This window comes from Phocoena sinus, chromosome 10 (genome assembly GCF_008692025.1).
Source record: "Phocoena sinus isolate mPhoSin1 chromosome 10, mPhoSin1.pri, whole genome shotgun sequence".
Lineage (NCBI taxonomy): Eukaryota > Metazoa > Chordata > Mammalia > Artiodactyla > Phocoenidae > Phocoena > Phocoena sinus.
Genome location: NC_045772.1, coordinates 5,697,297 through 5,711,491, shown reverse-complemented (window position 1 = coordinate 5,711,491; position 14,195 = coordinate 5,697,297). Strand labels below are relative to the sequence as shown.

The window sequence follows — 14,195 nt, the reverse complement described above, 5'->3', positions numbered from 1 at the left end:
CAAGAAGCAAAGAGAAAAGATTAAAAATCACCAATATCAGGAGTGAAAACGAATACATTATTGAGGATCATATAGACATTTGAAGGAAAATGAGGCATGAGTCCATACTGATATAAAGAAATCATTGAATAAATTCATAAATGGGAGAGAAGAGACAAGTCTCCCTGGCAGAAGAATTCCAAATAATTTATGTAGATATCCTGCCCTTAAAGAGGTGGAGCGTAATAATTCCCCACTCCTTAACTGTGGGTTGTACATAGTGACTTTTTTTCCCCAAAGAGTGCAGTATGGAAAAAGAGAAAGAGGGGGAAAAAATTAAGTTTATAGAGGAGAAGCCTGACAAACACACCTCAGCCAGGTGATCGAGGTCAACATCAACAGTGTAAGTCATGTTGACAGCCTCTGCCTGATGTGGTGTGATCAGAAGGGCACTTTATCGCTGTGGTCTTCCTCCCCAAAGCATTGCTCCAGTCTAATCATGAGAAAAACATCAGACAAATCCCGATAGAGGTACATTCTACAAAATATCTGAGCAGTACTCCTCAAAACTGTCAAGGTCACCAAAAGCAAGGAAAGTCTGAGAAATTGTCACAGCCAGGAGGAGCCTACGGAGACATGATGATGAAATGTAATGTGGGATCCTGAATGGAATCCTGGACAGAAAAACGATGTGACGTTAAAACAAAGGAAATCTGAATAAGCTATGGAAACCCAGAGAGTTAGTTGCCAGTACATTTGCGTTAAAAGAAGGACAAAGGGTAAGTCTTCAGGCAGAGTAAAAATTAGTCCAGGTGCAAGTACACAAAAATGTAAGATAGAAAGAGCGACAACAAGGGTAAATATGATATGACATCTTATTTACCATAAAAAAATAGTCTTGTGGGATTTAGCATAGATGTAGAATTTAAATGCATGACAAAAATAATGTAAAAGATAGAAAGGGATAAATAAAATTAAGGTATTTTTATATCTAGCACTGCTAGAGAAGTGGTAAACATAATTTATATTTAACTACATACAGTATGACAAGGATGCATGTTGCAATCTCCAGGGCAGCCTCTAAAGACTGATGGAGGAATGTATTCACCAATAAGCTGATAGAGGGGGAAAACAGAATGGCAGAAATTGTTAAATAATCTAAAAGAAGGCAAGAAAGGACAGAAAAAGAAAGGACATGAGACAGCTGAGTAAAAAAGAATTAAGATGATAGATATAAAATCAACTATATCAGTAATTAAATATAAAATGGACTGAATACTCCAAGTAGAAGACTAAGACTGTCACACTTCACCTTTTAAAATATCAGCTATATCCTGTCCACATAAGACTTACTTTAAATGTAAGTACCCAGAAAGTCTGAAGTAAAAGGATAGAAATAGATATACTATGCTAACGCAAATCAAAAGAAAGTTGAAGTAACTATATTATTATCAGACAAAAATAGACTTGAAGGGAAGAAGCATTACTCTGTATCAAGAAGTCATGTCATATGAAAAAGAGACAATTCACAGGAAGTTTCAGCATTTCTAAGTCTATGTGTACCCGATAATTTAGCTTCAATGTGAATAAGGCAACAATCCACAGAATTAAAAAGAATCTCACTAGACAAATCCACAGTCAGATGATAGACTTCAACACACTTCTCTCAACAGCTAATGGGAAGAGCAGGCAAAACTTTGATAAGAATATAGAAGTTCTGAAAAACACAATGAATAAAATCAACCTAATATACATACTTAGAAAACTAAAGGTCCATGATGGAGTACACATTCTTTTCAAGTGCTTCTGGAACATTTACCAAAATTGTCTCTATGCTGGGTCATAATCCAAGCCTCAATATATTTTGAAGGATCAGTTGAAGTCATTTAGACTTCACAATGGAATCAACTTCAAAATCAATAATAAAAGGTAAACTAGAAAATCCCAACTGTTTAGAAATTAAACAGTAAGCCATTGGAAAAAAGAAGAAATCACAAGGGAAATTATAAAATATTTTGAACTGAATGACAATGAAAATATGACAAACTGAAACTTGTATGATGTGGCTAAGCCTGCACCTAAAGGGCAATGGATAGCCATCAATTCATACATTAGAGAACTAAAGGCTGAAAAGCAAAGATCTAGCATTCTGTCTCAAGAAATTAGAAAAAGAAAAGCAAATTAAATCCCAGTCAGGTAGAAGGAGGAAAACAATGGAGGTAACAGCAGAAATAAAGAAATATAAAACAAATACACAAGAGAACAATAAAAGTAAAGTTGTTACTTTGAAAAGACAAAAATGACAGACCTCACTTCCTCTTTTGGATAGGATGCAGTAATTCACAGCAAGCAAATATTCCCAATGAAAACAACGAGAAAAGCTTAATCAATTAAAAATAATAAAAAGGCATCAGAAAGCCAGGAGAGACATGAGGTTTAAAGAGACCAAAATTCCGAGGTGGGAAGGACCGACCCTTCAGAGGCAAACCGAGGCTATGCAATTGCATTTTCCCTGGGAACAGCTGATGATTCTGGGAGTGGACTTTGGACGGAGAAATAGGCTTGGGCCCAGCAGAGGGCCACTCCAGCAGAGCTAGTTATGTGGTGCTGGAGTGGCAAACTTGGAGATGTGAGGGGACAGGCTTAAAGCATGACTGGTTTCCCCTTCCGGACATGTGCTGACCTCTGGAACTGCTCAGGGCTGGAGTCTAAGGACCTAAACTGAAAACTTTCAAAAGCAAGATGCAAGTCCCCACACCGTGGTACTTAGGAGACAAAGGCACACCTGGGAGGAAGGCCATGAGAACACAAAGGCAAAAACAAAGCCCTAGAGGTATGGTCAACTGACACTGAGGGTCTGCAACTGCCCCTGCCCTTGAGGAACTGGCCAGCTTGGGTGCAGCCAGATGCCGAGAGAGTCCAGTTTTAGCCTCTGTCCGAGAGTTGTTGCCGGAAGATGCAGAAATAAATATAGACTTTTGATGGTTGTGTGGAGCTTGGACCAACAAAAATGAAGACGTGAGGGACCTCGAACACACAACTGGTCACCCCCTTAAAACATCTGCAAGATTAGGAAGCTGTAAGGAACAGCTATGAGATGCTCAAGGGTGTTTGTGGGGCTCGGTTTACATCGGGGTCCCTGTCCCTAGGTGAGTAGGACTGCGTGGGATTAGGAACTGATGGTAGAGGGTGGGGAAGGTGCCAGTTCCCCAGACGTGTGAGTTTGACAGCACCCAGAAGGCAGAAGGTGGTCTGCTGGAAGGAGGAAGGAAAGCTCACCTCCTACGAGGCAAGGTGAGATGCCCTTGCCTTCAAGCAGGTGCAGAAGCAAGGGGCTGAGGCTGCTAAGGACCTGGGATGCTGGGCTGGGCCGTTACAGACTCTCGTTTCCCTTACCCACGTCTCGGGGGCTCTGTTTGTGTTAGCTGATGAGCTCTGCAGCCCGTGTCTGTCTCCAGAGGCCTCTGCTGGGATGCCAGAAATAGGACTAAGAATAACTGTGAGCTAAACTATGTTCAGTGTATTTACTGAGTATGAAGAATAACAGTTTCCCATTAGGAACAGCCAATTACAGGGAACTGGAATTGTAAAGCTGCCCTCAAATTCCTGATGAATGGAACAGTTCAGTTAGTCTAATTACACAATTAGGCTAATCTTGACTTATGTGTCCTTGGGTGTTTAGTCATTTTATGTTTCCCATGGGTCACTAGTCCCAAGCAATGAAACTCCCGCTTTATCCATGTTCCCCACGTGGCTTAGTCCTATTCCAAGTATGCAACAGGCACCCTCAAAATGTTTACTGAGGGGAAGGATAGCAGAGACTGTTGTACTTGCCTGCCTAATACATATTCTCTCCTTCTCCCATAGGGACAGAACCTTGCTTTTTCTGTAATGTGCCCAGCCAAAAAATTATATACATATATATTTGTATTTATACTATTTCCCATTCTTCTCTATAGATCAGTATGGCCATATAACACAGTCCTGGTCAATAAAATACAGGTGGAAGCTTATAAGACATTACAATAAAATGTAAGTGGGAGGAGCTTCCAAGAAAGCCCATTAAAAAGGAAAGACTTCTATGGCTCAAGCCTTTTGCCCTTCCCTTTTCCCTTTCTTTATGCCTGAAACATGTGTGTGATGGCTGGTGTTCCAGCAGCTATCTTGCATACTTGAGAATAAGAGCAGAAGAGTAAAAAGCTAGAAGCAACCTGGGTCTCTGAAGACACTGTGGAGCTGCTGCACTGGCCCAGTACCAACAACCTCTGGACTCGTTGTTATAGGAAAAAAACAGCTACTTTTTCAATTTAAGCCACTGTTTTGGGGGTTTGCTGCTAATTCGTCAAAGGAAGGACAGGGAAAGGGGAAGAGAATGTATCTAGAGAAGGAATATAAAGATTCTAGATTACTTTAAAACTCAAAAACAGTTTTCTTGCCACATTACCAGTTCTTGACTCATTATTTAAATAAATTGACACATTTAAAAATGCGTGATAGTCACAGGCTTTGCAGTGCAGTGGTCAGAGCAGTGAACTGGGAGAGGGGGATTTCCTGGGAGAAAGAATATGTGTTACAGGGTTGTTGTGAATGCTGGTTTGATGTATGACGCAAAGTACGCAGGCCAGGTCTAGTACAGTTCCAGAAATTCCTTTCCCCTCCACCAGTGGGAATTGTACACTTAACCATGAAAAGCACATTGAGTTCATGAAAACCCCAACTGAGTTCATGAAAACCCCACTCCTCTGTCAGGGCTGTCAACTCAGTGTGGTGTCCCTGGTTACCCCACACTAACCAGAAACTCTGAGATCTCTTACACTCACGAGAGAAAAAGGGGAAAGATCAATTATTAGTTAACAAATAGAATTTGTATAGCAGACAAAAACTTCCTGACCATGGGGGTGAAAACCAGTAACAGGGTCTCAGCAACGGCAACGCAGGGACTTGTGGACTCAATGACCTGGAAGCTCGTGCCGGGCTCTGGATTCTACTCTCACGGCTCTCCCTCATAGAGCCTGTGTAGCCAATCACTTCCCGCCCCCGCCACAGGGAAGGCGATGGCTGGTGAGAATAAATAATTAGCACTTCTCATTTAGAGTGCAAGGTATGCAGGCCAACGGCCAAGCGGTGCCTATGTTCAAACGATGAACAAGTGCGTGGACACAGAATTGGGCGAGCGGGTACACGGGACTTAGATCTTCACTCGCAATTCCCCGGGCATGAAACTCTGCAGCCACTGCAGTACTAACTGGTGAGATAGAGATTTGGGAGAACAGAAAGGCAAGAACGTTGCCTCTCCACAACCGAAATGGTAGGAAGAAGTGAAGGGGCATTGTTATTGAAAGCAAAGTCCTTCCCACCAAACCCTGAGGCTAGATCCAACCTCAAAGCTGCCATCAATTATACCCAGCTAGCCTATATTACACCCACCAAGCCGGTGTCACACCCAGCAAGGGTCTGAGGCTGATACAGACCAGCGTGGATTCAAATCCAAGTGCCTGAATGGCTTACCAGCTGAACAATGCTGAGCCACCATCTTAACTCCTAAGCTTCGGTCTCATCTTTGAAATGAGCATAGTGTGATCTATACCTCACGGGGCTCCTACAAGGATTATAAATGAAGTATGTGAAGCAACTTCCCCAGTGCCTGCACGTTGGTGGGTCAGCGAATGCTGCGTGAGGGCCAGCACCATGAGCGTCACTGTTCCCATGATGGTTGGCGTTACCATGGTTGGCGTTACCAAGGTTGGCGTTATCATGGTTGGCGTTACCATGGTTGGCGTTATCATGGTTGGCGTTACCAAGGTTGGCGTTATCATGGTTGGCGTTACCATGGTTGGCGTTACCAAGGTTGGCGTTACCATGGTTGGCGTTACCAAGGTTGGCGTTACCATGGTTGGCGTTACCAAGGTTGGCGTTACCATGGTTGGCGTTATCATGGTTGGCGTTACCAAGGTTGGCGTTACCATGGTTGGCGTTACCATGGTTGGCGTTACCAAGGTTGGCGTTACCATGGTTGGCGTTACCATGGTTGGCGTTGCCATGGTTGGCGTTGCCATCGTGGTTATTATTACTGCTGTTATTACCATTGTGGAACTATTGTCACCATTTATACTTAAAGCTCTCTAAAGGAGGTGGCTTCAAAGCTTTCCTTTTGCCACTGAAGTTGGAAACCTTTAACCTCTGGATGCCCTGCTTTATGTCTAATCTAAATCCTTGTTTCTTTCTACAGTAGAAGTCCATGATTTTTCCAGCTCTGACTTCACCAGTAGTAGAATCACTCTGATCTATAAATAATTTATTTAACAATGAAAACATTTATACAGTGCTTTGAGGTTATCAGCTTATAGAGTTGAAATCTGGGTCCCTAGTAGACTGTTTAGAATCACCCCACGGTTATTGACCTTCAAGTTAAATGGTTGGTCACGACAGGATGTTTCCAAAGGTTAAACCCAACAAGTCACTAGAAGGGAAACCAGTAGACTATTTGCCTAACTGTGTTCACAGGGAACTGACTGTTAGTCTCTTGAAATGACAACAAACCTCTTCCCCTGCATATCGGGCCTCTAGTGGCTTCTGTTTCCTTTCCCCACCACTGGCACATCTCAGGAAAGCCAGGAAACAGGGAGGCGCCGCCATGAAGCAAGGGCAGAACGACCATTCCTGTGGCTGCCCCTCAGGTCGGCTGGAACGCAGAGACACTCAGGGGGCAGAGAAGGGAGCTAGGGTGGGTCTGCCACAGAGAGGTACGGGAACCGGCTTCGTGTTCAGGGATTCCAACGGGCTTCTGAAACACCTGCTTCCCTCACTCCTCAGGTTGCCACCTGAGTCCATTCAGGGCCCGCTGGGGATTCTAGTTACTCAAGTTCATCCGTTCATTCAGCCAACGCTTGCCGGGCCCTACTATGTGCCAGACACTTGGGATACATCACTGTCCAAAAGAGATACCAATGTCCACCTTTGGAGCATACGTCTTAATGGAGGAGGACAAGCAAACAAGCAAAATAAAGAAATGAACTAAAGAACTGTAGGTACAATGTGGGTGGCAGCTGGTGACAGCGCCATGAAAAGAGAAATAGGGTAAAGGGGGTCACGGGGGTGGAGGTCAGGCCGTGCTCACCACGGGGACGTCCGGCTCGGACCAAGGCTGGCAGGCGGTGAGGGGAGAGCAGGAGGCCGGTGTGGCTGCAGCGTACGGACAAGGGGGGCGGTGAGAGTTGGGGTCAGAGAGGTGATGGGTGGCTGGGTCGTGGGCCTTCTAGGACTCTGGTTTTTATACGAGTGATGGGGGGAGCCATTGGAGGGTCCCGAGCAGGCGTGGCCCGCTCTCACTGACTTGTTGGAGGGTCCTCCGGGCGGCTGAGCTGCGACTAAGCTGTAGCGAGCAGGGCAGGAGCAGGGGAGGGCGGGGTGGGGGGGCCGCTGTAACAGCCCGGGAGAGGGCGGCTGGCTGGGAGCGGGGCTGGCGAGCAGGTGCTGTATCCTGGGGCGAGTTCAAGGGGCCGACAGGCGCGGGTGACGCGCTGGACGTGGATGTGAGAGAAAGAGGACAGTCAGGGAGGACTCCGAGACTCCAGGCCTGAACCACTGGTGAAGAGGCTGCCCCAGGCTGAGAACGGAGCGGCTGCTGGCCAAACTTTCGGGAGAGTGCTCTGGGGCAGGACCTAGCCACGTGAACGAGGGAGCCCCTGGCTCATCGACGGCCTACGAAGCCTAAGGTGGAAACTGCTCGGCTCAGCTGACGGACCTAAAGGTGCTCTCAGGTGAGCAGGTGAGAAGCTGGCCTCAGAGTCGCGGGTGTCAGTCCCAGCTTTGCCACCACCTACGGCCCTTCTCGAAGGCAGCCGCTTTCCCCCTCTGGAAAGTCAGAGGCAGACGGGTTGATGCCTGATTTCCTGTGAACCTGTGAACTGACTCTGTGAATCAAGACCGCTGAGCACCGTGGTCATTCGAGACTGTTGTGCGTCGGGGCCGGGACCGCTGCCAGGTGGCTCGGGGCTTGAGTCTAGGACCAGGCGCCCTGGGAGAGTTCCATGATTCCCGCCCATTTAGCACCCTAGCCCCACTGAAGTTGCCCCCATCGGAGTTAGCAGTGACTAATTATCAGCCCTGGTCCCCCAAACCGAAATCTAGGAACCATCCCTGAGTCTTTCCTCTCCCTTACCCATTACCCCCATTTCTCCTCACCATGCCCCATATGCTCGCAAACATCAGATCCTCCACTTGGTGTATTTTGTGTGGGGAAGGGGAGGTCTGGACTGTTTCGACAGCCATCTAATCCCATCCCTGTGCCTCCAGCCGGCTCCCTCATCCATCCATCCTCCACGCGGCCGCCGTCAGGAGGCTTGGAAATAAGATACGGAAAGTGCCTAATACAGCACCTGGCATTGGGGGCGGGCGCTAGATAAATTGTAGCTACTAATACAATTGTTCTCTTCTTGGAAATGTATTTCACTGCCTTCTTCTAAATTTGTCCACGTGGACACTGCTACCTATTAGCTGCAATGCTTCCCTTAAAAATAGCTGAAGATGATTAGCTAGAGGGATCATAATAGGAATTTTAAGCAATCATTTAAATTAGTTCCTGAGAAGTCTATGCAGAGCCCTTCAAACGGAGTCCTTTCTGGCAGAACCTCACCAGTTCCCACAAGCACATGCAAATCAGCACTCAGCCTCGCATTTTCCCTGCCAGGTTTCTTCCCCACTTACTGGAGGAACAGACCACGGCTCTGTTATCACAGCATGGCGGGGACCCCTTGCTGGCAGGGACGGGGGCCCGAGCAGCTTCGCTCCCGCCTGCACGCCGCCCCACCACACACAGGGAGACAGGTACTCAGTGGATGGCCAAAGAATGCGACAATGAACGCTGTGCTTGGAAAGTTTAACTATCAAAAGCCGGCCACATCCATATCAAAAGCATGCTCTGAGAAAGTTGCCAAAGACATTTTTGGCCAGAAGAATCCTTTTCAATTGTTGAAAGATGCCTAGAAATGAGTCTGCTTTGCCCTGGAATAAGCCCTTAATGAAAACACTTAATGTCTATCCTTTAAAGCATGTTCGTATAAGAAAACGGCTGAACTTCTTCAGGAGAGGAGGAAACACAGAAACACAAAGAAACCCATTCTCCTACCTTCTTGAAGTCACGCACATTCATCTTGCCATTAGGCTCCTTGCTGAAGTCCAGAAGTCGTTTTCTGAATGCTGGGTCCTGCTGCCGTATACAGTTTCTGAGCTCTTCAATAACCACATCCTTGGTCACAGCACTTTTACTCTCAGTGGGCTTGGCTCTAAAATCACAAGCAGGCACACAGACGCAGCACAGCACTTCCTATAGACCTCACCCATGTACGGTTCAACCCAGGACAACAAGGGGGTTTACCATCCCCTTTTCACAAAAGAGGAGAGAGATGCTGAGGTCGATGGAGTGACCTGGGGACTTCTTACACACCCATGGCTTGCAGGTTCAGAGACAGGCCAGCAGCACTGCGTCAGGTAAAGCTCTCCCTGAGATGCCAGCACGTGGCAGCAGGCCAGGGTGGGGAGCTTCAGAGAAGGGGCTGCTGTCATCCTTGTGCTAAGATCTTCAGCTGTGCTTTGAGCTGGCTGAATGTGGTGTGTGACTGGGAAGACATGGCCGAAAAAAGATATTTTTGTGAACTGGGAAAATGAAAAGTCAGAGCCTATTATAGGCCTTAAATTAAATAGGCTGTTTTGTGGTAACTAGATCAAAGAGGTCATCAAACAGCCGTGGGAAGGGAGGGACGTCCACAATTAAACCAAGTTGCTTCACAAAATCAACTTAATTTATAAAAGACAGATCTTACGTGATGTGCTCTGGGTCTGAGCGTGAGAATGTACGTGTCATTGAAGGATAATTATTCTTCAGCTCTCCAGAAGTCTCCTGGACCCCGTTTTGACAACCATGAGATAGTCCTGGAGAACAGAGTTCCACTCCTTTCCTGCTGCTTCTGTCGGCTTTAGGAGCTCTCCAGGAATGCCCACATTTTATGAAATGCTTAACTGTTATTACTTCTTTCACTGGTTTTTAGGAGGCAGACATATCTCATCACAGAATATTTAACCTTTCTCTTAAAATACCATCTTTCTGCCCATTCATAAAGCAGCTACTATTGAAGTGCCCAGATATTCAAATTTCATTAGCATAGCATTAAAATATCCCCATTGCTCTACACTTAAGAATTTTTTAAAGGGGATATGACAACGTGAAGCCGGCTGAATAGTTCTACATTTTACCTCTCTTTATGGATTTTTTATAAGCTATGAACAAGCAAGTTAAAATAATATCTTTTCATTAGATGAAACCTATATTTTTCAAAATGAAGAGCTCAAATATTCATCAGTCTGACTTTTAATAGATTTACTAAGTATGTTTTATTGTTACAATTCAATTTGGCAATCATTTAAGTAATTCTATCATTCATGTTAGAAAATGTTAACCGGTTTAACGAGTATATTTTGCAATAAATATTAAACAGTGGTAAGGAATCTAAGTTTCTGGAGAAGAATAAGTGTGAACGCAGGTACGTAACAGTTGAGAGGCAGGCGGGTTCTCTGGGAGTTGAAAGTCCTGGGTCCTCCCGCAGGATGAGCACCATGCTTGTGAATAACCCGAGGTAAGTCCCCAAATCTCTTAGGTCTCAGTGCTTTCAATTCTAGAATTAATAGGTCAATGCAGTAATTCCTAAGATCTCTGCTGCTTGCTCTAAAACTCCCTGACCTTAATCACTGTTTTTACAGTTTGCCATCTTTCTTATTTAAATCATAAAATATTTAAATACTCAGTCAACAAATATTTATTAACTATCTACACTGCAATAGGCACAGTGGGGTCTTTTTGTTTTGTTTTGTTTTTCTGCGGTACGCGGGCCTCTCACTGCTGTGGCCTCTCCCGTTGAGGAGAACAGGTTCCGGACGCGCAGGCTCAGCGGCCATGGCTCACGGGCCCAGCCGCTCCGCGGCATGTGGGATCTTCCCGGACCAGGGCATGAACCCGTGTCCCCTGCATCGGCAGGCGGACTCTCAGCCACTGCGCCACCAGGGAAGCCCAGGCACAGTGCTTTTAATGAACGCTTTCATTTTGCTTTATTTTACGTCTCAGAAAGATCTGGCTGCTGCCGCTCCCCTGTTTGAAGATGTTCATTTAACAGCTGATCCTTTGGAACAGGAACTGGAGAGACAGTGGGTGGGCCATTAATTCCTAGGCATGCCAAAAGTTTCTTGTAAAGGATTCTTCCTGAAGCAATATCCTGAAACTTACTGCAGAGTCTGAATTTCAAAACTAACTAGAACACACCCATTAGAATGGCTAAAAGAAGACTGACCCTACCAGGTGCCAGAAAGGTTGTGGGTCACTATGACCCTCCTCCACTGCTGGTGGGATGCAAAATGCTGCAGCCACTTTGGAAGACACTTTGGCTACTGAATATCCACTCACCAGAGGAACCAGCTGTTCCAGCCCTAGACGCTTAGCCGAGAGAATAAAAATGTATGTCTACACAAAGACGTGTAATACGTGTGGCTTTATTTGTAATAGCAAAAACTGGAAACAAACCAAATGTCCATCAATAGGTGAATGGATCCACAAAGTGGGGTAAGGCCATGAAACAGAATTCTACTCAGCAACGACCAAGAACCATACAACGTGAGTGAACCACAAAATCATTACGCTTGGTGAATAAGGCCTAACAAAAAAAGAGAACATCTTGTAGCCTTCCATTTATAGACGATCCTAGAAGATGCAAAGTCATCTGTAGTGACATGGTGCTAGGTGGGTGGAAGAGATGAATTGCAAAAGGGCACAAGAAAGCTTCAGGGGGAATGAAAAAGTTTGGTATCTGGATTGACAGCGTGTGATGGGTTCACAGAGATATATACACGTGATGGATTTCCTCAAATTGTATTATTTAAATATGAGTAGTTTATTGTCTGTAAGAATACTGCAATAAAGATATAATAAGTGTAAAATAAAGAAAAAATTTCGTGAGAAATTTGGCATGGAATTATGGAAGTACTTTATTGGAATTTGGGGATATGCAAATATTTGAGAAAAACATAGGAAACCACTAATATGGCAGGATCATTTTCTTTTCCAACATTTTGTTTGTTATTATTTTTCTAATCATAAAGGTTGTACGTGCTTATTGTTGCAAACTTGGTAAAGGCTGAGACCCAAGAAAAAATTCCACAGATCCGTTAAAATGCACAAGGCTTAGAGCACAGTAGGTGTGGGTGTGAGCCCTGGATTCTGCCTCCCGGGGTCTGGATAACGGCTCCATGACTGAAGGCGGGCTTCACGGGGTCTGGTCCGCGGACACTTCCCCGGCACAGTGAGGCCACGACTCTTTTCACATGAATACACGCTGTCATTTGTCTCTTCCACCCTGAGTCTCTGGTGCGTGTACAGCGGACTTTCCAGAGGCTGCAAGGCATGCGATCATTCCTTGCTCCGACCGCTGGTGGAGTGTGTGCTCGTGTGGGCTGCGCTCACTAACATGGTCTAAAGCTGCAGAAGCGTGTAGGGTTTCCATGAGGAGCTGGAGTGAGCTTTCAGAGCTCAGCTCAGCTTCTTTCTTTTTTTTTTTTTTTTTTTAACATCTTTATTGGAGTATAATTGCTTTACAATGGTGTGTTAGTTTCTGCTGTATAACAAAGTGAATCAGCTATACATATACATATATCCCCATATCTCCTCCCTCTTGCATCTCCCTCCCTCCCACCCTCCCTATCCCACCCCTCTAGGTGGTCACAAAGCACCGAGCTGATCTCCCTGTGCTGTGTGGCTGCCTCCCACTAGCTATCTATCTTACGCTTGGTAGTGTGTATGCCACTCTCCCGCCTCGTCCCGGCTTACCCTTCCCCCTCCCCGTGTCTTCAAGTCCGTGCTCTAGGAGGCCTGCGTCTTTATCAGCTCAGCTTCTTTACGGCACTTTACTAGCTCCTTACGAGCCCGTGTTGTTTATCCCCGCTCTAATTTCTGTAACCTCTTTATTATCCAATAAATCCTTATTTTGAAATCCCGAAGTTCTTCCTGAGCCTACAGGGAAACACAAGTAGTAACAGCACTCTCATTTTCTGCAATGACAGGTTAAATGCCTCAGTTTTAGCTTCTCACACAGTAAGTACTGGCAGACACACTTCATGCAACAGAAACCCTTTGAGGTCCTCGATAACTTTTAAGAGCATCAAAGGGTCGAGAAGCTCTGACCTGGGGCACGTGACCCTTTCTATGCTTCAGTTTCCTTGTCTATAAAATGCACATAATGAAAGTCCCCACCTCAGAGGATTACTGTAAAAATTCCATACGAGGATCCACGTAAAGCTGTTAGCACTGGGCTGGTCTGCTGGATATATCTGTGCTCAATAAACCACAGCTGGAATACCAGGATCACAATATCATGATGACATGCATGTAGCCAGGGGTCAGAGCATGAGCTCCAAACTACGCTTTGCTCAGTAAGTACTAGCAACTGTTATGATTGCTTCAGTAATACTCTGTGATGAGCACTGTGTTAAGTATTATAGCCACAACTGTGAGAAAACCAAAGCAATGCCCGCCTCATGGAGCTGCAAGAGGCTGGGAAGATGCTCATTCTGAACCGAGGGAACAGATCACCGAAAAGCCCAGAGGCAACAGAGAGCTTGGTGTTCTCAGGAAATAGGAAGCCAGTCAGCCCAGCTGAGCTGGGACCTGCAGGAACAGCCGCAGCATACGAGAGCTTCCCATGGGCTTGATACTGGCTGAGAGGCTTCATGCCTATTACCTCACTTGATCCTGACCACAACTCTCTAAGTAACATTTACAGGAGGGAAGAGGCTCAGAACTTGCCCAAGTTCACAGCTAGCTCCGGGCCGAGTTGGAATTTGAACCCAGGCAGTCTGGCTGCAGAGCCCGAGCTCTGGAGAGGCTTTTTTCTTTTTTTTAATTAATTAATTAATTTTATTTATTTACTTTTGGCTGCGTTGGGTCTTCGTTGCTGTGCGCGGGCTTTCTCTAGTTGCAGCGAGTGGGGGCTACTCTTCGTTGCAGTGCGTGCGCTTCTCATTGCGGTGGCTTCTCTTGTTGCAGAGCACGGGCTCTAGGCGTGCGGGCTTCAGTAGTTGTGGCACTCAGGCTCAGTAGTTGTGGCACGTGGGCTCAGCAGTTGTGGCACACGGCTTTAGTTGCTCCACGGCATGTGGGATCTTCCCGGACCAGGTCT

The 14,195-nt window shown here is 45.8% G+C and overlaps 1 protein-coding gene across 1 annotated transcript in view; it reads right to left on the bottom strand.

Moving 5' to 3' along the window:
- The window catches only part of EFCAB6 (EF-hand calcium binding domain 6), a 219,918-nt gene that overhangs the window by 112,639 nt on the left and 93,084 nt on the right, over positions 1-14,195 (bottom strand). The window contains 2 exon segments of the mRNA XM_032645421.1: positions 9,107-9,263; positions 11,089-11,262. Of these exon segments, the coding sequence (XP_032501312.1) occupies positions 9,107-9,263; positions 11,089-11,262 (331 nt within the window).